At 44.2% G+C, this 26,129-nt stretch overlaps 2 protein-coding genes across 5 annotated transcripts in view; one reads left to right on the top strand and one right to left on the bottom strand.

Moving 5' to 3' along the window:
• LOC135237332 (basement membrane-specific heparan sulfate proteoglycan core protein-like) overlaps positions 1 to 13,933 on the top strand; it is a 106,878-nt gene extending 92,945 nt beyond the window's left edge. For 2 of the 4 annotated variants that reach the window (XM_064304405.1, XM_064304403.1), the window contains 23 exons: positions 27 to 189; positions 319 to 416; positions 659 to 925; positions 1,430 to 1,542; positions 1,948 to 2,095; positions 2,607 to 2,723; positions 3,769 to 3,853; positions 4,431 to 4,575; positions 5,011 to 5,113; positions 5,432 to 5,541; positions 5,654 to 5,762; positions 6,074 to 6,172; positions 6,306 to 6,527; positions 6,763 to 7,007; positions 7,397 to 7,568; positions 7,870 to 7,992; positions 9,382 to 9,457; positions 9,877 to 9,955; positions 10,506 to 10,547; positions 11,321 to 11,391; positions 11,672 to 11,755; positions 12,681 to 12,784; positions 13,330 to 13,933. In XM_064304405.1, the coding sequence (XP_064160475.1) occupies positions 27 to 189; positions 319 to 416; positions 659 to 925; positions 1,430 to 1,542; positions 1,948 to 2,095; positions 2,607 to 2,723; positions 3,769 to 3,853; positions 4,431 to 4,575; positions 5,011 to 5,113; positions 5,432 to 5,541; positions 5,654 to 5,762; positions 6,074 to 6,172; positions 6,306 to 6,527; positions 6,763 to 7,007; positions 7,397 to 7,568; positions 7,870 to 7,992; positions 9,382 to 9,457; positions 9,877 to 9,955; positions 10,506 to 10,547; positions 11,321 to 11,391; positions 11,672 to 11,755; positions 12,681 to 12,784; positions 13,330 to 13,502 (2,948 nt within the window). In that variant the 3' untranslated portion in view covers positions 13,503 to 13,933. The remainder of the gene's footprint in view (positions 1 to 26; positions 190 to 318; positions 417 to 658; positions 926 to 1,429; positions 1,543 to 1,947; positions 2,096 to 2,606; positions 2,724 to 3,768; positions 3,854 to 4,430; positions 4,576 to 5,010; positions 5,114 to 5,431; positions 5,542 to 5,653; positions 5,763 to 6,073; positions 6,173 to 6,305; positions 6,528 to 6,762; positions 7,008 to 7,396; positions 7,569 to 7,869; positions 7,993 to 9,381; positions 9,458 to 9,876; positions 9,956 to 10,505; positions 10,548 to 11,320; positions 11,392 to 11,671; positions 11,756 to 12,680; positions 12,785 to 13,329) is intronic. The other 2 variants (XM_064304406.1, XM_064304404.1) reach the window with 1 other exon arrangement.
• Positions 13,934 to 17,269: 3,336 nt separating this feature from the next.
• On the bottom strand, positions 17,270 to 25,697 carry ldlrad2 (low density lipoprotein receptor class A domain containing 2). The gene is made up of 5 exons (XM_064304407.1): positions 25,308 to 25,697; positions 22,535 to 23,059; positions 22,011 to 22,166; positions 21,543 to 21,668; positions 17,270 to 19,399 (listed from the first exon to the last, which is right to left on the bottom strand). The coding sequence occupies exons 1-5, from the start codon at positions 25,396 to 25,398 to the stop codon at positions 19,146 to 19,148; spliced, it is 1,152 nt and encodes a 383-aa protein (XP_064160477.1). The 5' UTR covers positions 25,399 to 25,697; the 3' UTR covers positions 17,270 to 19,145.
• Between the last annotated feature and the right edge of the window lie 432 nt (positions 25,698 to 26,129).

The following is a 26,129-nucleotide window of genomic DNA, read 5'->3' as shown; positions in this document are numbered from 1 at the left end:
ACTTGTTTCCATGGTTACCCCTACAGCCCCCCTGGCAGTGCGCGTGTCCCCCCAGGTGGAGGTGAAGACGCCGGGCGGCTCCGTGGAGTTCACTTGCTCGGCTAACGGCGGCGAGCGGACCTCCGTCGTGTGGCTGAAGGAGGGCGGGGACTTGCCCCCGAACCACCGCGTGGTGGACGGGGTGCTGAGGTGAGCCTGCCCCGGCCCCGTCGTCCCGTTTAGGGCTGCCCCTGACCCCCGTGCAGGTCCCCTGATTCTGACCGCCGCTCGCCGCGGTGACGCCCGCCCGTCTGATGATTTTACGATGGGGTTCCGCAGGATGGAGAGTCTGGAGCAGAGCGACGCGGGATTCTACATCTGCCGCGCCACCAGCGAGTTTGGGCAGGCCCAGGACACCGCCAAGCTCACCATCCAAGGTCCGTCCGTCTCTGCTGATCACAAAGTGTTGATTTAAGTTTTACTTTCCACATGTTGAGTATCAAATTTGAGATCATGTACTACAGGTTATACTTAATTTGAGTAACAATATTATTTCCATTATATGATGAGCATAAATGATGAAAATGGTTAATACAATTAAACAATGCAGTGACATTCTGATCATATGTAAAGATTGTACTGTTGCCTAGGGCCCATGGCACTCTTGTTTCTCACCCAGCCTTGCCCAAGGTGATGATCAACATCCGCACCTCGGTGCAAACGGTGATGCTGGGTAACTCCGTGGAGTTTGACTGCCAGGCCATCGGGGACCCCAAGCCCACCGTGAGGTGGAGCAGGGTGGGGGGGTCGCTGCCCGCCCACGCGGTGGTGCTGGGGGGCATGCTGAAGATCGAGCAGGTGAAGGACATCGACGCGGGCCAATACCGCTGCACCGCCACCAACAACGTGGGCTCTGTGCAGTCCCAGGTGCTCCTTCACGTCCAGTGTGAGTATCTGAGCCTTCACAGGCAGAGCAGCTAGATGAATACTGCCTTTGGAAAATGATCCGTAGGTTAGCCTGATATATCACATGAAATTGGATCTTGACACTCATGGATTCACATGGCAGTATTGCATACAGTAATGGTTAGGCAACTGGGCTTGTAACTCGGAGGTTGCAGGTTCAATTCCGGGATGGGGCACTGCTGTTGAACAAGGTACAGTACTTCATCTGAATAGTTTCAGTTAATAACCAACTATATAAATGGATTGTATGTAAAAGAATATAACAAGTTTTTAGTATGTTTTCAAAAAAGGAGCCCAACAGAAAATGTTTGCCCAGGTGGACTTTACTCACGCAGAGTAAATGTCCTTACCGAAGGTTTGTAGCTGCTTTGCATGTCCAACCACACACTTCCCTGTGAATTTCTGTCTTCTCATATACGGTGCATCCAGGAGCCGTACAGTAGCCTTGCTGACTGATCCCTGTTTGATGGTTGTGTCTCTGCAGCTCTTCCCCAAATCACTGCCCAGCCTGAGGTGAAGGACGTGACTCTGGGGTCTAGTGCGGTCTTCCCTTGCATGGCCACAGGGTATCCTGTCCCAGAGGTCAAATGGTCCAAGGTAGCTCATTAAAAAAATTGATCATAGTTTTGAAGCTGAGTTAGATACACAGCACATGTTAAATGATAATTGTGACTGAATTCTTATGAAGAATTTAATTGAGTTGAAGAGTTAATGAAGGTTATTAAATTTATGATTTTAAGGACTACACCAATATGTCCTTTAAGACCTTTAAGTTTGGGTGGCAACATATGATCGGTGAAATATTGTATCCTGTATATGTATATTTCTTATACAAAATTTTGATTTCAATCACAGAGTTGCACTGTAGCAGGTCACATACAGCAGTTCTGTTCGGAGGTCTGTGTCAGGAGAGATTTATACCCACAATGCACCATTCCGGAGTCCAGTCGCTGCAGCTCCACCCTTCCTCGTGAACGTTTGTATGTTTTTTTTTTCTCACAGAAGGATGAAGAGCTGCCATCCAAAGCCGTGGAGGAGGCCAATGTCCTGACCATCCCAAACGCGACGGCCGAGGACTCTGGAGCGTACGTGTGCACTGCTTCCAACAAACAGGGGAAAGTCCAGGCCTTCTCTACGCTCAGAGTGCACGGTAGGGCCCGGGTGTGCCCGGAAATGTGACTGCGTTTCACATTAAAGCATTTTTATTTTGTCATTTTTTCTGCAAAAATAATGATCCCATGTATATATTCCGCTATCTGCATTTGCAAATTATCTGCAATTCACCTTTTTTTTTTTAAGTATAAAATGAGTTATGAACAATATTCATGTGTAAGAGAACTACTTTCTGAGGATTTTCTTGTTTCATGTGTCTATTATTTTATCAATCACAACAATAAAGAAAATCTTGAAATTTCAAAATGTTGAGTTAGCAAACATGGAAGCCACATATTTACCTGCACTTAAACCCTTAAAATATCATCATACATATTGTAATATTAAGACAAAAGGCAGCCTAAACCAGTTAAATAGCCCATAATGATAAATATTTTGTTAATTCTGTAATTATTTATTGCCGTTTCTCTATTGTGGTTTCATCAGGATACCGCCTGTTTATGTCACCTTAACCGTATTTCTATATGCACATCTGCGGTCACTTTCAGAGCGAGTGGTGCCTTACTTCACCCAGACCCCTCTCTCCTACCTCACGCTGCCCACCATTAAGAATTCTTACAAGGCATTCAACGTCAAAATCAGCTTCCGGCCCGACACCACCGATGGTGAGTCCCGATTCACCCTCTGTGCTGTCTGTCTTTCTTAAATCAGACCTGCATTCGTCAGTTAGCCCGGCATTGCTGTTTAAATGTTCATATCGTGCAGAAAACTTTTATTTAAATCGTATGTATTCGGTCTGTTAGTCATTGTGTTTCTTTCATGTTTAGCTTTTCTTCACACCTCTCTTTCTTTCTCTCACCCTTTTGGTGTGAAGGTCTGATGTTGTTTGGCGGTGAGTCTGAGTGAGCTCATTTCTAACTGATTCAGGTGTTGCTTTTCCCAGTGCACCATTATCAGTTTCAACCCTAGATTAATTTTGACAATCGCTGTGTATTCAATTTCTTAACACGAGCAAGGTTACATCAGCAAAATAAAGGTGTGTACATAGTTTTTCCAAATTTGTAAGCATGAAAATATTAAATTTGCTTTTGATACCACCCCACTCTCAGTCTATTTCTTTGAACAAAAAAGAAGTCTGTTATATCAATACTCCAAAGGTTACTCATTGGTTGTGCAGTGTGAATTAATGAATTGCACGGATACATAACTAATAGCAGATAGGACATACCCATAATCAAATTGCATGGTATGCCACTATAATGGTTGATTAGGGACAAATATCCGTACTGCACATACCCATGGCATGCAGCCTGTGTGATGGACAGCCGTGTACAGTAGTCATGGTAACCCCAGAAGCCCTTCGATTGGCCGGTAGCAGCTAAATTGGTTTGCATAGCCTCGGCTTGAGCAGCATGCCGCCTCCCACTGAATACAGACGGCTTTCCCTATTGGTTGGAAAATGAGGGTGTGTCCACTTGGACACCAAAGTGGCTATTTGATCTTTTTCCACTTTATGGTATGTTCCTTAATTTCATGGTAATTGAAGCAAATGTTGGTTACTTAATTACAGAAAATTTATAAATACCTGTAATGATGTACGGTGTCAGTAAGGGACAAAAGTAGCACATCCTAATTAAAATGGAGGTCAGGCTACAGTGTGGTGCTTTAGCTGCTGCTCCCTGCTAACACCACATCCTGTTTCTCCCCAAGGCATGATGGTCTACAATGGGCAGAGGAAGACCACGGGCGCTGACTTCATCTCGCTGGGGCTTGTGGGAGGTCGTCCAGAGTTCAGGTGCAGCCTGTTTAACACTCAAAGACCAAGAGGAATGGGTGTGCTGGAGAATACAAGCAACATTTTATTTCTTTAGTTTACATATCTTTTGATATTATGATTTTTAGTTTTTATGTCATTACTAACAATGGAATACTGTGTGAATGGAAAGCTACCAATTGAAAATCCCTTCAGGGACTAGTGATGCAAATGAGCTACTTAGATAAACTGTTAAATAAATTTACGAAACTGAACTCTCTCTCTCCATAGCAAATTTCTATTTTTGTTCAGTTTTTTGATGAAGTTGATCATTGAATAAATTATGTCTTTACACAATCAACACTTTCTCAATGCAGCACTGAACTTTTAATTAAATTAATGTTTTGATTTAATCTTTTTAAACACCTGCACCGAAATTAAATAGCTCCAGACTATTTTAAGTGAGATCGCTTTTTGGGAAATTAACACTGGTACTTTGGCTTATGTGGTTTTACTATGTATTCTTTGCTCTGTGCCTTTTGGAACTATTGCTGTGCATACAGAAGTGCTTTGTACTTCCCCCTGACCTCTGACCTCTGTGCTCTTCTTCTGGCCGCAGGTTCGACGTCGGCTCGGGCATGGCCACCATTCGCTACCCCACCCCCATCAAGCTGGGGGAGTTCCACACGGTGGAGATCTACCGCAACCAGACCCAGGGCTCCATGGTGGTGGACGGGGGGCCCCCTGTGAACGGCAGCTCACAGGTGAGTCTGGAGGCCCCTGACAGGGTCTGCTCATCCTGCCAGGCTAGCCTGCTGCTTTGTGCTCAGGGTTGGGTGTAAGCAAGCATCCATGTTTTTTTTTTGTTTGTTTTTTTTTAATCTTTAGAAAAACCTAGCAAAATTTTCAGTTCTGCCACTGCTGTACTCGTGGTATTGCATACTGTATGCACTGTATGTAGTAGATTTGATAACTGTTAAAGTATAAATTCAAATTCCTGGTCTAATTATGAAATGATTGTAGTGGGAAGCACCTCATTATTATTGGTGTTTCTATCTTGTTTTATTTATCTTATATTTTATGTCATATTTTTCTCTGTCAGAAGATTTGTTTGTGGTCAATTTTGTGAAATAATTGAAATAAAAGAGGTACAACTTTTGATTGACACTTAACCGGGTGGTGTTTGCATTTATGTACAGGGAAAATTCCAGGGCTTGGATCTGAACGAGGAGCTGTACGTGGGCGGTTACCCAAACTACAGCCTCGTTTCCAAAACGACAGGCCTCAAAAGTGGCTTTGTGGGTAAGAGCTTGTGGGCTGTTTTCTCAGTGTGGGTGAATGGAGCTTCATGAAACATTTCATGGCCTGCTGTATTGTACAACTCTGAACATTGAAGCCAATCAGAGTGTACTAATGTTGTAGATGAGTGAATTTGATTGGTCCAAAACTGTATGCCATTGCATGTATGTTTAAACTCCCCCAAATAATTGGTTTTCATCATCCATTTTTGTAGTTGTCACAGTCTACAGTTTGGAAAGGTATTTCAAATATCTATATTTGGTAATACAGAGATAATTTTACCCTGGTTAAATGCGCTCAATGTGTTGGGGTTCCCATTAGGATGTATCCGTCAGCTGATCATCCAAGGTGATGAGGTCATTTTCAAAGTCCTGGACCGCAGCTCCACCGGGGTTTCCAATTGTCCCACTTGCAAAGATCGTCCGTGTCAGGTGACCTTAACTGGCTTTTCACACCTTTATAAAATGTGTGTCCTCAGAGCTGGGACGCGCAGCTGTTAAAGCGCATATATACGGTGAGCTGTAGTGTTGTCTTCTGCTGCAGAACGGAGGTGTGTGTCGAGCCTCGGAGACGAGCAGCTATAAGTGTGACTGCGCACGAGGATTCACTGGGAGCAACTGTGAACACCACTCCGCCCTGCACTGTCACACAGGTCCTGCGTGTGTGTGTGTGTGCGCGTGCGTGCGTGAGTGTGTATATGTGTGTGTGTGTGCGCGTGCGTGCGTGAGTGTGTATGTGTGTGTGTGTGTGTGTGCGTGCGTGCGTGCGTGAGTGTGTATATGTGTGTGTGTGTGTGTGTGTGTGTGTGTGTGTGTGTGTGTGTGCAGCATATGTGTTGGTGTGTGGGTGTGCATGTATGTGTATTGTGAGTGTGTTTATTTACTATTGTCTTGTACATAACACATGCATGTACAAGGCTAGCATTAGCCGTTTCTCATTCAAAACCTGTTCTAACCCCTGCAGAGGCCTGTGGACCAGACGCTACGTGCATCAACCGCCACAACGGCCTGGGCTACGACTGCCGCTGCCACCTGGGCAAGTCTGGGGACAAGTGCATGGAGGGTGAGAGCGCTGTACCGTATCTAAGCACCTCACCCTTTCCACAAAACCCTAGTTCTTTTCCGCAGAACTTCCAGCTGATGGACTGGAGCAGGTCACGGGGGCAGCTTTGTGATGTCATCTCTTTCTGTGGCAGGCACTTTGGTGACCACGCCCTCGTTCGACGGCGATGACTCCTTCATCGCCTACCCGCCCCTCACCAACATCCACAACGACCTGCGGGTGGAGCTGGAGTTCAAGCCCCTGGACCAGGATGGGCTCATGTTCTTCAGCGGGGGGAAGAAGATGAAGGTGGAGGACTTTGTGTCCCTCTCCCTTGTGGACAGTCACGTGGAATTCCGCTACGAGCTGGGGACAGGTGAGCTCTTACAGGGACATCTGGGGACAGGTGAGCTCTCCTTATAGGGAGACCTGGGGACAGGTGAGCTCTTACAGGGAGACCTGGGCACAGGTGAGCTCTTACAGGGAGACCTGGGGACAAGGTTATCTTATTCCTGCCACTACTCCTCCCCCCAGCTATGGGAGACTAGCCTGTGGTCTACATAACATATTTTGGCGTGATAGAATAACCTTTGACCTCTGGGTTGTGGCAGGCATGGCGATCCTACGCAGCCAGGAGCCCGTGACCCTGGAACAGTGGCACCGCGTCACCGCCGAGCGCCTCAACAAAGATGGCTTCCTGAAAGTGGACCAGGCTCCGGAGGTCAGGAGGTCGTCTCCGGGGAAGGCGCAGGGCCTCAACATCCACACGCCCATGTATCTGGGCGGAGTCCCCAGCATGGACATCCTGCCCAAAGCGGCCAACGTCAGCATGCTGTTCGAGGGCTGCATAGGGGAGGTGAGCTACAGTACACAGAGCCTGTCTCCCAGCCTGACAGGAGGCAGAGTCCAGCCGATGTGGCATTCTCATAATTCACATTACATTCACATAACTGAAGCGGCATTCTCACGACCATGCTACCTGTTCGGTGGGCTAACATTCTAGATCTTGAAGCCTTGATTGATTAAATTAATGATTTTAACATTCTCAATGTAAACTAAATGTATTAAATTGGTCTCCTACGATGTAACACTCTTCACTCGCTAACAGTTACAGCAGCAGCCAGTACACTGTGCAAAATAGATAAATGACCACCTTCACAGGATATGTCATGTTGGTCAATTAGGAAACAGACCGTGGGCCTTAGAAAAAGCTTCTGACGCTCTGTCCCTTGCCTCCCCTCCCAGGTGCTGGTCAATGGGAAGAAGGTGGACCTGTCCTACAGCTTCCTGGAGAGCCGGGCGGTCGGGGAGTGCTCTGAGAGCAGCCCCTGCGAGCGGCGGCCATGTCTGCACGGGGGCACCTGCCTGGCCAGCTCAGAGGACCAGTACCAGTGCCTCTGCCAAGATGGCTTCCAAGGTCAGCCCCAGCACAGGGGTTAAAGGTCACCGACCGCCTCTCACCCACTGCGCTAATGGGAAGGATTCTCCTGGGTGCTACACCAATTGGATCACTGATTAGTTCATATACTTGGCTGTAGTTCTTGAAATACTTCTCCTCAAACAAGCGTAGATTTAAAAAGCTTAAGTTTAATATGACCTTGTAAGAAAAAGCTGTAATGCTTTTATTAAAATGGAATGAAATAGAAAAGAATGAGGGGATGAATGGATGATTGACTGAACGACGCATTGGCGTGCCCTCTTTCTCTGTGGTCACGCAGGTGAGCGTTGTGAGGTAGTGAAGGACACCTGTCAGCACAGCGCCCAGTGTCTGAACGGGGGCACCTGCTCCGACCACCGCTGCGTGTGTGCCCCTGGGTACACGGGCCTGTTCTGCGAGAGTGGTAAGTCAGCCTGCCAATCTGCCCTCTGCCCACCTGCCCTGTGCCCTTCGCCCTCTAAAACCGGGTTGCGGGTTCAAATCAGAAATGGGGCAGTGCGCTTGCGCCCTTGAGCTGGGCTGCTTCAGCTCGTATCTCACTGAATGAATGGGTAATACATCAAATACAAGCTTGGTGCGCTGCTAGTTCCACATAATGGAGTTAACTCTGGGGCGTGTGGCTGACTTAAGGCACTTCCTGTTTGCTGCACTGTAGGGAGAGCGGGAGGCCCGTTCTCCTCTGCTTTAACAGTCGTATTCTGCTCACACAGGGCAGGCTCACAGCTTCTCTGAGGCCCTGTGGGATTTGGAGGGCAGTGGGGGTAATGGTACAGTATCCTGTCAGCCTGCCTGATACCCAAAACTAACTGGGTGATGGAGGGGGGGTGTGCAGCATCATTAGTCCCAGACCCCCAGCCTGTTTAACACCACATGAGTAATAAAGTGTGTGGGTGTGTGTGTGTGTTCATAACCAGTGATTCAATGTCTCCTGTTCAGTGAAGCATAACCATGCTTGTGTTTATAGAAAGGGGAACTTTGTAAGTGTCAGTGTTTCTATGGAGAAATGTCTGTTGTGTCTAGTGGGGGTGGGGGGGGGGGGTCATGTTATATATTGAGGCTTGTGACATTGTATCTTCCTTTGAAAATCTGATTAACATAGTGTGGCAGGGCTCGGTTTGTGGGTGAGTTTCGGGGCAATCGGAGGACCATGCCCACTGGTTAATTGGGCACACGCACCTGGAGTGCATGACTAATTAGTCCAGGTATTTAATGTGTGCTTTCTTCCCTGTAGGCGTGGTCCTCCAATGCTAAATTGTAACAAGCTACTAATTGTTCTTAGTTAGACACTTCTAATGCCATTAGTACATTAATAGCTATGCACACTATGACAACTAAATATTCCATGTTCATATCCTGGGACATTTAATCACATTAATTAAAGTTTTTGTACTCTATAATGTGCTGTATGAAAAATTATTCCCACAAAAAGAGTTACATATTCAATTGTTTCACTTATAGAAGTAAACAAGTAAGTATATAGGAGAAATGAGCTTGGTCTTTGCAGAAAGAGTGGAGCCATTTGTGCAACTAAACCATTTTTGGAAAACTTAATTTCAAAGACAGAGCAAAGACAGTTCAAAGGCTGAGCACATCATAACAAGCCAAACCCATACTGTGCTACATTAAATATACAGGAAAAATGATAGTAGAGCTTACACGTTTTCCAAGACCTTAATTGTTAGAGATTGGTTGCAGTGTCAGATATCAGCCACCAGAGGGAGACAGTAATCGCACACTGGATTAGAGGTGACACGGTTAGAATGGAGCCTGACACATACCCTCCTCTTTTAAGATTCCCCAGTTCAGTATGCTGCGTATTTTCATGATGATGGGTACCTGACTCTGCCAAAGCCAATCTTTCCCAGAAGGTGAGCTGTTCCATGTTTTCATATTTGCTGTGTCAGCATTTTTTTTGCTAGCAGTTAATAGTTGGTAACATTCGGTTAATAGATCAGAACATTTGTAAAGCTTCTAATATCTTGATATGCTGTGATGATAAAATGCATGCCAGAGACTGACATGAAGGCTATGTTTAAGGAGCATGACCAGTATTTAAGATGTGTTAAAGATTTGAAATGATCTTTTATGTATGTATTTGAGTGGCACAAGGAACCTAATTGTTTTGGAGCCATTGTACCCCACAGAGATGACAGTTTATTCTGTGCCCAGTCTTGGCACTGAAAGTGGCTGGTTCTGTTGATTCTGTGCCCGCTCTTGGCACTGAAGTGGCTGGTTCTGTTGATTCTGTGCCCGCTCTTGGTGCTGAAAGTGGTCTGTTGTGTTTCAGCTCACCAGACGCCCCCGAGACCATCGAGCTGGAGATCCGCACCGTCTCCCCGGAGGGCCTGATCCTGTGGCAGGGGGTGGTAGGTCCAGGGCTCAGAGAATCTTCCGGATCATCCGAATTCTCCCCCTTTACATCCGTGCTCGATTACCAAATCAATTAATATTATTCTTAATTCATAATTCTTAACCAACCTATCACACTACAGGAAACAAATGTGAGTTTTTGCTGAAGTAAACACATGATTCTTGTAACAAACTGGCGACACTTTAGCTTTAAAATCCAGCCTCCATCATCACCCTTAATAAACTGAGCCAATCAGGAGCCCTCACCTGCTCCTTTAACAAACCCCGGCCGTTCTGTAATTTCAGCCACACATGCCTGTATCTTACCATCCCTGATGCACCTAATTAACCGATCCTGTGTATGATTCCATAACTGAAAATGCTAATTGCTATCTGTGAACAACCTATCTGTGGGTCCATTGTTTCATAGTTGTTTTATGACGCGTCTGATAATGTAAAGAGCTGCCTGCCGTGCATGCCAGAAGCACTAGGGGGCGATGAAGCGCACGCTGCACGTTTTTGCCTGGTTTTGCTTCACCACACTAACCCCGCCTCCCTCTTCCCCAGGAGCCGACGGGCGCTTTGCGCAAGCTGCATGCTAGACGCAAGGTACCCACTCCCAGCTCGTTAGCAGAGAGAAAGCCGGCCCCGTGGTTCTCCCATGGGGGGGGGGGGGGGGAGTGTGAACACTGCACGTCTGTCACCGCCCCCGCCCCCCCCACCCCTGCTCCCGTTCACAGTCGCAAGCAAAAAAAAAAGAGGGGTCACACACCCCCCCCCCCCCTTGCCCCGCCCTCCACCCCCGGTAACCGCCCAGAAGCATTATCCAAACTGATCCCAGTCCCTTTGGCCCTCACATTTGAGGAATGCCTTCTTTTAGCTTTCCCACCGTCCCTATGTGCAGTAACCCCCCCCCCCACCCCCACCCCCAACCCCAGTACTCAATTTAGGAAAATGGCTCGGCGTTCCCTGATGTGTCACCGATAGATCTTGGTGGGGCGCTTTCAAGTGCGACGATCCATTGTGCGGTGCTGACGAATGTCTTGATGTTTGCCTCGTAGATCTTTGCCGAGCTCTGTTTTCAGTGAGTCTGAGCATTGTGAGACGTCCCTACCAGCCTTCTAATGATCTTTTCCCCTCTTTGAGGGGTGCTGTCCCCTAATTTGTTACCCTCCAGGCTGAAATTGCATGTCTGAGCTCTACACAGCTCGATGTCCACGGTTGATAGAATGTTTCATATGCATGCACACATCAGTAATTGCTTTTTTTCTCAAAATTATTCATCAATGTAATGGATGGTTGGTGCTACTGAAAGGGACTTTACAGAATGATGTCTGCTGTTCCAACATGTTTTCATTTTTTTTTAAATGCTGTATTTCCAGGAACTTGGAGATCAAGGAAAAGGCAAAGACTTTATAAGTCTTGGTTTACAAAACGGTCATCTTGTTTTCAGGTAAGTCATGAGCAGCTGTTTTGACTGTAGCCTTTTAAGCTCACTGTCAGTAGTGCCCCCATGTGATTAAGAGAGTCTCCATTTTATATCAGAGTGAGTCGTTTAGTTGGATGTACTATGTAGTATGCCCTCAGCACTAAGAAGTCTGATGCACAGGTGCATTGCAATGCCAATGCAAACAAATTCCCTTGTGTGCTATTTACTCTTAGATCAACCACGTCTGCTTTTTCACAGTCACGGTGCAGCTGAAGTGAGTTTCTGCCTGATTATGTGTCCACAGTTACCAGCTGGGCAGCGGAGAGGCAGAGATTATCTCTAAAGAGCCCGTTAACGATGGCAACTGGCACAAGCTAACCGCAGTGAGGTACAGTATGGCATCACAGCTGCAATGAGACATGTGTCGAATGCCTTATAGCTATTATATTAGCAGTGGGATCATTTAATCCTGGTTAGCGCTGTTGGGTGGTCCATACATACATTACGGATTAGCACGCCTCCAGAGCACTTACCACTTTACATAGCACTACATGTTATTATACAGCTGGATACTGAAGCATGCAGGTTAAGTACTTGCAAGGGTACACGCAGTGTCTAGGGAATCGAACCTCGACCTTCGTACAAGCGAGTCCTAACTGTGCCACACCTATCGTCCTATGCACATGTCCACCTGTTGAGCTGGACGTGAAGTTCCCTCCTCTGTGTGAGCCTGGACTGTGTCCTGCCGTTGTATGAACATGGGTTCTGAGGAGCAGTGTTGTTGCACTTACACACAGTAGCTGAGACATAATCAGCACTAATATACTATTGGGCATATAGCGGGGAAATAAAAAAATACATAAATTCTGATGGTGTGTGGAAGGACTTATTTGTGTTACAGAGTTACTTTGGGTTAGAGTGTAGAGATATTGTATAGCTGTTGTTCAGGAATATATTTGTGGGCTACTTCTCAATAGATGTAGCATACTATTATTAAATTCATAGCTAAAACCTATTTTAAAGTGTAGTTCAGTTTGGCAGGGAAATGTTAACCATTTAGTTTGTCCTGTATGTGAACACAGGATATGTTACTGTTGTGGGATTCTAGCTGAAACAGTGAAATGAATCTGAATATGAATGAATAAGATTTACAATATGGACTCGAGGGTGACTTCAGTAAGCATTGTATTTGGAGGTCGTCACATAGGGGTCACATAGGGTCAGCCTTCTGATAGGCAAAATGTTGGTCTGGGAAGTGACTTCAGTGGCACAGTGAACAGAAGATTCTCATTCCTGAATTTTAATCTGCACAGGACCGGTAAACAAGGCTACCTCCAAGTTGACGGAGGCGCCCCACGGAAAGGACAGTCACGGGGCAGAATGATCATGGTGGACACCAAAGGCAACATATTCCTGGGTGAGTCCATTTCCGAGTCTCCTGCCCTGGACTAAAATGTAGTGGTCTTGGTATTCTCTGCAGTTCTTACTGTAGGTACTATATATGGCTCAGTCTAACCCTTAAAGGTGTAAGGTCAAAAATATGCGATGAGAATGTTCTTAACTGAACATTCTAAATGCTGATGTAACAATCACTACTGGTCATTGAAAGCAATGGAGTTCTAGAACACTGACTTAGAATTTTTAAAAGAAAAAAGGGGTTTTATTTAGTGATTTATTGAACTATTCGTAACCCACATTACAGTCTGATTGGCACATATTCTGAGCTGATGCTAAGGAACACCATGTACCTGTCGTCATTTTCCTGCCCCAAGATATAGCAAGTCTGGTTGAATGGTTGTTATAGTTGACTCACATTAATTCCATGTAATTAGTTAAAATGAAACTGTCCAATAAGGGATATTTAGCTGAACATATGGAGCTGAGTGTAACTGCATAGTTAGTGAGGGTTGCCGTGGTAACCGAACGATTCCGTTTCGGTCTGTTCCCGGTTCCCGGTGGAAGGCGGGGCTCCGGACATGACGGCGCTGACGGGCGGGAAGTTCTCCTCGGGGGTCACGGGGTGCATACGGAACGTGGTGCTGGCGAACGCGCGGCCCGGCGAGCGGCCGTTCAGGCCCGTGGACCTGCGCACCCACGCCGCGGACGGCGTCGACGCGGAGCGCTGTCCGTCGTAGACGGCGAGCGGAGACGGGAGCCATGAAGACTTCCGCTTAAAACAAACACAGCTTTTCAGACACACACACTCAGGCTTTTTACTCACAAACACATTCAAACTCGTGACAGGATAATGGTGCTCAGCTGTTAAGGACTGCTAACCAAAACCAAAGCATTAGTCTCTCCCCTTGGTGCTGTATAAATACAAAAAAAAAGACTGATGAAAAAATAATATTAGCCATTTTTCACAAACTTAATTTTTGCATTTTTAATGAAGGACTCTTACTAAAGAGCATCAATTTCAGTCTACATATTTCCTGCAGTAGCATTTAACTACGAAGAAAAAGTTAGGCCTTTAACAGTGGTGTAGATCTGGAACTGAAGATGCTTTTAGCACTGAATCTTATTTATACACATACATGCACACACACACACATACACATGCACACACACACACCACGCACGCATATTTAATATATATATATATACAGTAGTGTGGAGGTGGGGAGAAGATAAACTAACAATATCCCGCTATTCTCTTTCATGGAATGATTCTGAGCTCTGCTGATGCTATTGTGACCTAGGAGAGTTGATACTTGAAGTTTAGACCTGCTCTAATTTCATCTCTCTTGCCTTTTTCTTGTTTCTTTCCCAAACTCATTTCCGCAAGCCTCCTCAGTCAGATTTTTAGCACACCCACAGCACACCCACATCAGTGTACCGGACCTCAGGTGAAGAGCAAATGTGAAGCAGTGAGATGCTCTTTGCTTTTCAAAACAATTTCTTTTTTCTCTTTTTGCTTATTCTACTTCTACTACTTTTTTTTTTTTTTTTTACAGAAAATTTGTATTCCTTCAGTATTTTTAATATGATAAAAGTCTGGCCAACTGGTCGAATGTTGGGGGAAAAGTAACTTTTGTATTCTGTTGTCTATAAACTGCTTAGATTTTCTCCCCTCCTCCCCCCAGTGTGGAATTCAGATATAATTGTACCACCAACCAAAATCCGTGTAACTTTATGGGAAATTTAACCAGTTTTCAGCATGATTTAGTAATCACAGCTGCCGTTGCCATAACTACTGTACGGAAAAACCTCTGTGTCGCCCTGTTGTTAAGGGATTCACATAGTTACATTAAGTGGATCTCAAAGACTGATAGAAGATGTAAAATATGTTGTTTTTTAAGAACAAAGTTTAAATCTATTTCTTACTAAATTCTAATTTTCTTATCAAAAAATAACTTATTTTGTTTTCCTCAGACGTAGTCATTGCATTATCTCTTTATCTCAAATAAAAACCGATTGGACGTGTCTTTTTTTATTTGTGTAATTTTATAATGCATCAGAAGCTCCTCCGTGAGCGAACCGTGTTGTATCTCTTAATCCAGACTCAGCCCATCGCTCTCTCAGAAGCCAACCCTCTCACGTGCAGCTCGCTCGTTCCACCTCTCAGATCCGGTTCCTGAATAGGACAGTTCCTGCGTAGCGCGCCGCTTTGTCGCATTAGTTGGGTTGCGGTAAATCCGCAGAACCGAGTGGCTACGCATGTTGTATAAAGTGGGTGGCATTTTCCAGATGCACCCGTGACCCATAACAGCATTGAGCAAGGTCCCCCAGGTCTTCAGACCTCAATGAAGTTGGCGGTTCACTGGAAGTTCACCTACTTTTATGAGCATTAGGCGTTTATGAGCGTTCAGCTCGAGTGGTTTGTCCTTATTGAGCAGTGTGCATCGCGGTTAATGGAGCTTGCTGCCTCATTTCCAATCTAATTTCCAGCACTACTACTTCAAAAATTAGTTTCCTCGTTTTTTGTATTTATTTGCATTTTATTCTTATGTTTGTCGCTTTCAGTTGTGATTCTGCTACTGTAGAGCTATTTAAGAAGCTTACTCTTTTATTATTTTATTGTGGGTTCCAGTTCTTACACCTTGTATGGGTTTTGTGTTTGATTTGAGTGGGGCTCCTACAGGTACAGACACTCGCAGGTATTTCTGATATGAAAGGGGTCAGTCTAGATAATATAAGAGAATGTTATATAAGAGCCAAATATAAAGACTCAATATTCTGATGATATAATTTGCAGGATTGACTATGATAGATTTGATTATTGTTTTCTTGTTAGTTTTGTTCTGCAGAAGTTCCTGCTCACGTTTCATTGCGTTTCGTTTAATGCTTCTATGTTTTGTTGCTTGTCCTGGCTGTGATCCTTGTTTGAGCACTGGTTGAATAATTTAAAATACAGAATATAGATTTCGGACATAGATAAAATATAGAAGTAAAATTCTGCCAGTCTTTTGGGGGTGGGAATCCATAGCCATTTAAAATGCCAGATCACACATCTGAGCATGTGCATAAGAACCCTGTATTGTATTACAGGTATGTGCCATAAATTATTGGTCTAGACAGTGGATGCACATATCCATATTCTGTTTTTTTTTTTTTTTTTTTTTTAAAAAGGATTTGTGCACACACACCAGAAAACTGCAAATATACCAGTAACATTCCGTAAGAAAGCAGTCCTCTGTGAGGGATTTTGCCTTATCAGTCAGTCAGAGGAACAGAAATAAATCAATATATAGATATATATTATTATAAAATTATAGGAACACATGATTATATTTTAAAGGGGGTTCTTGAAACTTCAATTTAAAAATGTTTTCTTTGTTATGAAAAAAAGGTTAATTGTATTATAGGCAAAAATAGGCAACAAAAAAAAGAAAAAGAAGGAATGCCTTTTAGAACTCCTGGGGCTGGATGTGTGTTGTGTAAAACTGTCCACCTGACAAATGCTACTTCTCATTACTGTATCTTTATTCCCCTCTAATTCTGAAGGACTTACCATACCCCCTGTGTCGCTTCATTAAACCATTCGTGAGCTATTTTTAATCCTGTGGGTGGTTTTCTTTTTTCCCTAAACTGGAGCAGAGGGCATGGCGTTGCCTCCATTGTGGTCAATTTCACACTTTACACAGAAGGGGGGGGCCATGTGATGTAACATGGCAACTTATATAGGCTACATGGAGCTCCAGGCACCTTTCTCAAAAGCAAATTTCAATGCATGGCGACACACCTAGCAGTCTTTGTCCTCATCCGGGCATTCATTTGATCCCTCTCAGAAACAAACAGCTTTGCCTGCTTAGCCTCGTACCTGGTATACACCAGAAGTGCAGCCCATTCAACCAAAAGCCTACTTTTGGTTTGCTTTTCAAGCACTTACTTGTGTGTTTATAGAACGCAGAAAATGGATGTTCAGATTCAGTATTTGAAGGAATGGTCAAAGAATGTCGCTGGCACATTCCATGTGATCCTTGTCTGTCGTGATGATATTGGAGGGAGCATTGTCCAAAGGCCGGGGGTTACCTAGAACTAACTAAAGAGAGCATCAGATTCCATTACATTCAGTTAAACATTTAAAATGTAATTTTGGGTCAATGAAGATTTCCTTTGGCTGATGAAGAGCTTTTGTGTACAGATGTCCTGTGGTAAATGATTATACGATGCTGAAACATACACTACAAGGGGAATTTAAAAAAGTAAAATAAAATCATATTTTTTTAAAACTATTTTTGCTGCAACATGTGTCCGTCAACCAAGATACTTGTTATGTGAAAAAAATGAAGTACTTTTTTCTGCTGAGCCTCAGCAGGGTGTAAGGACAAATGAATATAAAATTACTGCAAATGAGATACGTTTACTGATATGTTAGGAAGTTTTAAAAGTTTTTATTTCAAAGATGTTTATTCATGTTCAACATTACCCAAACAGTGTTATATTCACCACAGGAAACGTATTAGGCTTTGAAAAGATATTTATTATATATTCCGTTACAGTAAAAACAGGCCCTTTTTTAAATTGCAGTTGTTTATGTTTCCAAATGCTATAAGTAAATAATGACAGTAAACCCATTTGTGTAGGTTTTTATGTCTCATTAAAAAATTAAATTAAATGCATGTGAAATCATTTTTACCTTCCATCTAACCAATCAGAGTTCAGGTGTGACTCATAAACATTCCTTACTCATTAATATTAACCTGGTGGTTGGTACATGCCCAACATACTGATTTGTCCTTGGTATCAAGTAGGTGGAGCAACATGAACAGAATGAGAACAAATAACATGACTTGAGACTAACAACTAATCTAAACTAAGAGAATAACATCATTTATAGAGTAATACCCCCCTGCTTTAAACACTCTTCAAAGCAGGCAAATTTAGGTAGTTTAAAAATTCCTTTTTTTCTTTTCATATATTAAACATTAACGACAAAATGATTGATATTTGTATATCCAGCAAATATATCATTTACATGGAAAAATTTTTTTTTTTTTTTCAGCTGCAGAATAGACTGGCTGAATGGATCCCCAGAACACAAAAGCCATAATCTCTTTGCTTTTATGCCTCAAATATAAATCTAAAGGCAACTTAACAGACATACCAGATGCATTTTCAGTACATCCCATTCCTAGTTATAAATACAAGGACTGTGCTATCATTTATCAAAACAGCAAGTTTTTTTTTATTTTCCAGCAAAAGGCTTTGGATGCTGCTCGTATTCAGTCTATACTTATGAAACTACAGTCATACACTATGGATAACAATAAAAAGGTAGCAACTATTAGGAATATAAAACACGACTAAATTACCACTGTAATATTGTAATATCAGTCATTATATTACATGAAAGGTGATATTTTAGGGGGTCCTTCAGAGCTCATTGGTAGTGAGAGGAATTGGAAGAAGATTTTAGAGATAACTGCATTTAACTTGTTTTGATTGAGCTCATTGTAGTAAATTGTATTGTTAATGCTTGGTATGTGAGCCTATCACAGTGGGAATTCTCTTGGCAAATGGTGTCCAGACTTACTGCTCACCCTCCTTCAACACAAAAGTCAAGTGTCAGGCATGTTTGTGTGCATTGTGTGCATAATTGTGGTATTGCTCACACACTGGTGCAGGGTATATGTGACTGAGGGGTCAGAAAGTAGAAGTCCCGCCACGTGTTTCTTCCACCCATGAACTCAGCCAGCTGATTTCACTAATTAGTTCTACCTCCTGGTTGAAGAATTGTGCTGCTTAGGAAATTCAGGTGATTGGAACAAAATACTGGGGAGAACTTTTAACTTTCTGAACCTGGATCTTCCACCTCTGCTGGGTGATCACACAACACAGTAAAGGGGTTAAACATGGGTGATCCTGACCTATCAGGCTGTAGTTATCTCAGGAATGGAACCTTCAGCTGGATGTTTGCATGGTTGGAGAAAGTGGATAATGTTGTCTGTAGCTATCTCTGATATCGGAGCACCCTGTATCCGCTGCAAACCTTCAGTGAATCTGAATCTAACAGTTTGTGACTCTGAGTCTGATCTCAGTGTCAACAAGCAGCACTTGTTTAATTTCCAACTCCTCGCTTATGCTCAACGTCCTATTGAGCGGCGTCCAGTCTGCTGTAACTGTTTTATAACAACGTTCCTCAGGTTCACAAAAGGGCAATAAAAAAAAAAGGAAAAAAAGATTTGAGTCTCGTGTTCGGTCGAAGAACACGCAGCCCAACTCAAAAAAGTCCACGGAGGGAGCCCTACCCGGGTTTGCACATTAGCCCACGGGTGACACCTGCCTGGATTTGGGGTGGGGGATGACTCCTCCTCGCGTTCCAGGGGTGGGCGGGGCTACACAGCCATGACGGTGGCGGTGCCCTGGGGCGTGACCTTGCCGGGGCGAAGCTGCTCCTCGGGACGGGAGCAGCTGCGGGTGCACAGCTGGCAGGAGGCGCACGCCGAATTGCAGCAGGGCAGGAAGCGGCACACGCTGACCCTCCACAGGAACCAGCCTGGCGACCAGCAGCACCAGCACAGCACCAGCATCCCCGCCAGCACGCCCAGCAGGACGTACAGCCCCAGCAGGGACACGGGGTCCCGGGAGTCTGCGGAGACGCAAGCAGCCACGATCACCACGAGGTACGTGTCACTGCAGGGATCTTTAGGATGTCATTTACTGAACCCCGTGGGGTAATTTGTCCACTGCATTTGACCCATCCCAGTTACTTAGGATCAATGGGTCAGCCACAGTGCAGCGCCCGGGGACCAACGATCAAGGCCTCGATCAAGGGAAATGGCAGTATACTGACCCTGACGTGTGTCTTTCAGTGTGGGAGGATACTCGAGTTTCCGGAGGCACTCAGACAGTGCCTGCTGGTTTTTGATGTGCTCCTCCACATTTTTTAAGTCACTTACTGGCTAAAGAGTCTGCACACCTTGTTTCCAAGGTCTAAATCAGCTGCTGATTGAAAGGAAATCACAAAGACCAGCAGAGACTGCTGCCCCCCAGGACTGGAGTTTGAGAGCCCTGTGTTACAGGATAGCTGCCAGACATGAAATGCCCTACATGATGAAGTATCAAATACTCAAAACAATGTTATTGACCATAAAACTTATAAAGTAAAAAAATATAAAGCATCAAATGTGAAATTTACAAGTAGCCTACTAACAGGATACAGCCCACATATCGGGCAAAATATTTCAATGGAGGAGTCCGTGTCCAACGAACATAACAAATTTGACATGTGAGTGTCAATTACCTTGTGTAAACAAAGTATGAAAAACAAACATCTTTTACTTCCTGGTGAAGATATTTTAATGTGAATAAGTGTTATGAAGAGCACCGCACAACTGCTTTGTTATTTTGTTTGTTAGGTACAAAAAAAGCTCAATAAAAATAATACGTCCTCATATCCAGTATTACTTGTGTAGACAAATATGCAAGCAAATATCCTACATACAATATGCATGTATTTCCAAAAAAATACTGACGTTAGGTGAACAGATTTTTGGACATGCTTATTTGAACTGAACTGAACCCGCTTTCTTCCCCCCCCCCCTTCGCAGTGGGGCTGTCTATTGGCTCGGCACAGGCAAAATGCCCATCTACGGCTATCTTTCAACCGCAGTGTCCATTTGCACTGTCCCTAGACTACCGACAACACAGCAGAGCGCTCAAAGGGTCATCCTCCCTCCCAGCCAACCTCCCCACCCCCCCTCGCCCTCACCCCCCCCCCCCCAACATCAATCAGGGCCTAACGGCCAGAGGCGCAGCGACTGGCGTTTATTGTGTTTGCTCCCTCGTTCCTTTTTATGCCCCCCACTTTTCTCCGTAATTCGTATCCATACTTTTCGGCTGGATGTTTAACTTTAAACCCCGAACGAAGACTTGCAGGCTGACAGGTGACGCATGTCGCTGAGGCGGTAGCCCTCGTGCCAATCCAAACAATGCCCGGGTACCCACCGTGCCCGGCAGTCACACGCAGAGCTACGTTAAAAAAAGGCCACAGTACAGGGGCTGCCCAGCCCTGGTCCTGGAGAGCTACCCTCCTGTAGGATGTCATTCCAGCCCTGACAAAGCCACACCTCGTTCGCCAGCTTGTCGAGCTGCTAAATCAGTTGAATCAGGTGTACCAAATTAGGGTCGATGTGAAAACCTGCAGGACGATAGCATCTCGAAAAACAGGGTTGGGCAGCTCTGCCCTAGTACATATCATTATTTTATTTTTATTTTTTTTGTGGTTGTTCTTGATGTTGTTGTTGATATTATTATTAATGATATAAAAAATGCATTTCTTTTGATATAATAAATGGTAAATGGACTGCATTTATATAGCGCTTTTATCGAAAAAAAAAAGCTTTACAATTGATGCCTCTCATTCACCAGAGCAGTTAGGGGTTAGGTGTCTTGCTCAGGGACACTTCGACACGCCCAGGGCGGGGATCGAACCAGCAACCCTTCGACTGCCAGACAACTGCTCTTACCTCCTGAGCAATAATCACATGAATTATTACAATAAAAAAAAGTAACTGTGGCTCCACTGTGGTGCTCTACAAATCATGCTGAAGCAAATAAAGTTTAAAAATATCAGAAAGAAAAAAAACAGATCATTCCCTTCAGGTTCAATGCTATCGTCTGTTGCAAAGGTGGCAAGCTTATCTTCTGCAACACACAACCTTGACACCAACTCAGGTCTTGCATAAATGTGTGTTCTGCCATTTCCTAGCAGCTAAGAAACAGAGGCTCACCTGACGCAGAGTCTGGTTTATCTGGAGTCCCACAGCTATTGGTAGACCGAGATAAAGTGGGCGGGTTCAAGATGGATGAAGGGGGCGTCACCCTTGGATGCCTGGTCCTTGCTGTGGAGTACTGGCCTTTAAGAACATACATTTAAGTGTGTTAATAACATTTAATTAACATTTAAGTGAGTTAATAGTATTTCATTAACAACATCTAAGTGTGTTAATAACAAGTTTCAAGTGACAATCCCTCTCCATTATCTACAGTTCAGAAACTTATATAAAACTGCACCTCAGGTCAACACTATAGTAATATAACTACCCTGTTCTGGATACACTTTTATAAAGCTTAGATTGCAACATGTGGCTTAGTCCAGTCCTCCACTGCTATTGTACTCTGCTATTCAAAATGGCTTCTTTTGATCATGTTGTGAGTATATATTAGTGTGTAATGTATGTCTGCAGGTCCTGAATAACCTTTGCAATCTGCAGGTGGACGGTCTGCCTGGTCACTGCCGTCGCCACAGTTATCAATTCCTTTGTCATCGCACACCAGACTCATAGGAATGCACTTCCCGTTTTCGCAAGTAAAATACGGTTCACTGCGGCATTCTGATTGGTTGAGCCCTAGAGCTGCAAAGAACGGGAAAGAAGCTCACGTAGCAAGCAAAACACAGTGCTGCGGAGTGGGTGGAATTAAATTAAAGCTGCAGGTAACACTGCTGATATGGCATTACATTACTCAGCGACACACAAAACGAAACTGTAAATGTAACTGTTCTTATGCCAACGACGTGGTAAATTAACAGAATGAAGCGGATGTTGACGCTGTCACCAAGTGCAAATGGTTCTGCACAGAATGGATTTAAACGTACTCCCCCCCCCCCCCAGCCCACCCCTCGTCCCCCACAACAAAAAGTTTTTTTTTTTTAATTCTACAGCGTTTATCACGTGACGTGCCATGGTTAGAACACAGGGTAAGAAAAATCCCAATCCCTCACCCAGCCTGAAAGACGTGAAATGGCCCATAAAATCCACCCTGGGCTGCGTGCCCCGGGTCATCAGCCGCAGGGTGAGATAGTTCCCCGTGGACAGGACGGGCCTGGGGATGGTCTTCCCGCACAGCGGCGGCCCCAGCGGAGGTGCCGCCTTGTCCTTCCCGTCGTAGAACTGGATGAAGGACCCGGCGTGGCAGGGGTCCCCGGCCTCGTGCCAGCTCCCCTGGGGCGTGGGCTCGGGCCGCACCCCGCCGTTGGTGGGGTGGTGCAGGGAGAGGTTCCGCCACGCTTCCGGAAACAGCGGCGTGGGGCTCAGCAGGGGCGGGCTCAGGGGCGACACCCTCAGCAGGCTGTAGACCAGGAAGAAGCGAAAGTGGAACTGCACCTTGTCCTTGGGGGAGGCGGCCTGCATGGTGAGGTGGCAGTCCGTCCCCATGGTGACGAAGTAGTACTTCCGGGAATCCCGGTGGGAGTTGACGATCATGCCGTCCTCTCGGATGGTTTGGCCGCAGAAGTCCACGAGGTTAACTGAGAGGGACACAGTTCTGATGAGGGGACTGTAAAAAGCTATTTTGCTTAATATAAATGATGTATCTATGTATGGGTACATCACACTGAGGACATCTTTACAGTTACTTGGTATCCTCTTTAATTTCCCAGTGTTGATGCTGTGGGCCTTTTCATCTACACCTTTATAAATATAAAGGCTTTTCTGTAAATTAAGCACATTTTGTTGATGCTTTATTGTTCAAATACAACACCAGAGTCAACAGATATCCGTGTTTTTAAGAACAGCTCGGAATGTGTTAATGTGAGCTTGGTGCCTTTGCTCCAGCATGCCCCCGTTCAGGCACCTACCAAATAATAGGAAGATTTATGCCCCCTTGAACATTTATTAGCTCCGTTTCCCAGGGTGACCTCCAAATCCCTCAGTGCAGCCTAGTTGGCGTGTCCAAAGAAAACCTGTATTTGGTGGAAACTGTAGTCTCCATCCATCCATCCTTCAAGCGTTCAGTAAACATGTTTCGGGGCTTTCCTAAATTTCAATACTAGAAAAGGACGTCCCGCAATAAACGGGTTTACAGGTCAGAACAGCACCGTGCCGAATCAGATGGTGGATCCGGAGTCCAGTAAAGCCACCCGAGACAGAAGCCGAGTGAAACGAGAAAATGAAAAGAAAAAGGGAAAGAATGCGCCTTTGAAGGGCAAACAAGCTTCGCATAGATCTTGGCGCAGTGTTGTTGTCAATGAGTCACTCTAAGCCAACATCCAATCCGTGCCACCGCAAGAACCTCATGAGAATCCATGGGAACACGATTCGAAGTAACATTTAACACCGACCTTGATTGCCAAACGTGGCGCACGCTCTGACGTGTAAGACAAACACGACACAATTTGGTTCATTAAGTGCGGCGAAAGTAAATGTAGGCTATATACATGTGAAAATGTGACGTATAATTATTAGTATTATTGACTACTATTATGCCGACAGATAACAACTTCTTGGGATGTGGCAATATGAATAGGCCTACATTTGAGCTAATTCAATTAGTTCATGTAAGGTACTCAAGTTCAAGATTAAAGATATGATCGGAGATGTGCTGCACGCTTACCATATCAATAAAAATCATTTTAAACTTTAAACTTGCATTGTTTATTTCTATCGAACAGCAATCTACCTATTTGTAATGTGGAATTAAGAAATCGCTATTTAATCTGTGAACCGAATGAATGCCGTAAAAAGGAAGTGTTGGGTGTATGCCATGGCACTTCCAGAGAAACACGAAATGATCTATGCACAAAAAATAAGAACTTAATAAAAAAAGTCTATATTTTGACCGAGTAATAAAGTTAATAATCGTTAAACAGTTGTGTTTATTATAGGTTCATATCGCCATGCATGTATAGCGGGCATTTAAATGAAATAGGGCGTAACTTGGCAGGATATTGCATACCTGCCATCCCAATTTTAAACAAGAAAAACAGCAACTTGGTGCTCAGGGTATGCGGTACACACAGTTTATTGCTATTATTATTAGTAGTAGTAGTAGTAGTAGTGGTGGTGGTAGTAGTTGTTGTTGTTGTAGTGGTGGTGGTAGTAGTAGAAGTAGTAGGCTAGTAATAATAATAACAATCATAGTAGTAGTAGTAGTAGTTGTTGTTGTTGTAGTGTTGGTAGCCTAGTAGTGGAAGTAGTAGTAGTAATAACAATACTACTAATAATAATTAATTATTATAGTTATAATTGTAATTATATTAATGCAAACACTACGATAAACATTCGGCAGCACTCTTTTTTGTAAAGTATACAAATAAGGTAGCCCTGGTGCCATTTGAGGTGCAACATATTTACAGTGCATTATAATTTATTACAGTATTATTGATAGGGAAATCATTTCCATTTTAGAGACAATATAGAAAAAAACTGTATTATAAATATTTGAATGTGTCCTTCGATCGCTTTCCTCCTGTATACTCTTACACAGAAGCACCTTCCTGGTGCCATGTTTCCCCTAACTTTGTCCTCGGCTTAAATTCCAATTTATTTTAGAAGAATGCTTATCAATTAAGTACAGAACAAAAATCTAAACGCTTTATAACGGTGAAGTGAAGACAAACTCTTGACGAAACAAAAGCACAAAGTTGCTGTCAGGATAGCCAAGAGCAATAAATAAATTAGGCGCACAAGGCGCAACGTCAGGCTAATTGCAACAAGTGGCAAGAGGATGTTTAAACGGTGGAGTAAATCTTAAAAACTAAACTTCGGTGTTCTTACCTGTCTCGATGGCATTGGTTGTCAGTGTCATAAAATTAAGTAGAACAAACAGTTTTGAGTGTTTCTGTAGACTGTTCCTCGCGATTGCCATCTCGGCATTCCAAAGTGCGCCTAGACTATTCCGAAAGAGCGGTCTGCTACCCCAGTCTGGAGATTGCTTGCTCAAAGTCTTAGGTCTGTAGCAGCTGCGTCTTTTCGATTCTGAAGATCTGCGCAACGGTCAACGTAATCATTTCGCAAATATACTATATAAACTATTTGCAGCTAGTGCGCCCCTGACAAGAAAGGTGCGCTTCTATATAAAGGTCGCCTGAGGAAAAATTCCCTTTAATGTTTCCGATGCCTTTTTGAGAATAACTCTTCATCATCGTGGCTTTTGTGGCTTTGAAGCATCTCATTGTTTAATCTCTGTGTGTCCTAGGATTTCCATGACAACGCCTCCAATTTAATGGGTGAAAAGGAGCTACCGGGTTGGACCCCCCTTCAGAATCCGCCCTGTCCTTTATCTGGTACTTCACTCGAAAGGGATGTGAAAATGGACAGACTCAGTTTTGCCGTTTGTTACGCGTTTTGTGAAAACGTCTCCATGATAGTTCTACAAACCGTTTAATAATTTTTATGGTATGAACCTCCCTGGCAACAATCAGCATCCGCGCTATTAGCAGTGAGAAATATTAGGCTTTTACCATTCCTATACGAATTCCAAAATCTTATCTACACAAAAAAAACGCACAAACTTTAGATTTGGGCTCATTTACATTTAATTCCAAGGCCATACAGAACAGGTCGGATTTACTTTTGCCTTTCCACTCTGAGCATTCC

Source organism: Anguilla rostrata, chromosome 13 (assembly GCF_018555375.3).
Source record: "Anguilla rostrata isolate EN2019 chromosome 13, ASM1855537v3, whole genome shotgun sequence".
Lineage (NCBI taxonomy): Eukaryota > Metazoa > Chordata > Actinopteri > Anguilliformes > Anguillidae > Anguilla > Anguilla rostrata.
Note: the sequence above shows the minus strand (reverse complement) of the source record. Positions and strands in the feature narration are given on the sequence as shown.

Coding starts and splice junctions, on each gene's coding strand:
- ldlrad2 (XM_064304407.1), bottom strand. CDS start 25,398: ATGGCAATCGCGAGGAACAGTCTACAGAAACACTCAAAACTGTTTGTT. Junction 23,060..25,307: donor AACCAATGCCATCGAGACAG/GTAAGAACACCG, acceptor TGTCCCTCTCAG/TTAACCTCGTGGACTTCTGC. Junction 19,400..21,542: donor TAAACCAGACTCTGCGTCAG/GTGAGCCTCTGT, acceptor GCGTCTCCGCAG/ACTCCCGGGACCCCGTGTCC.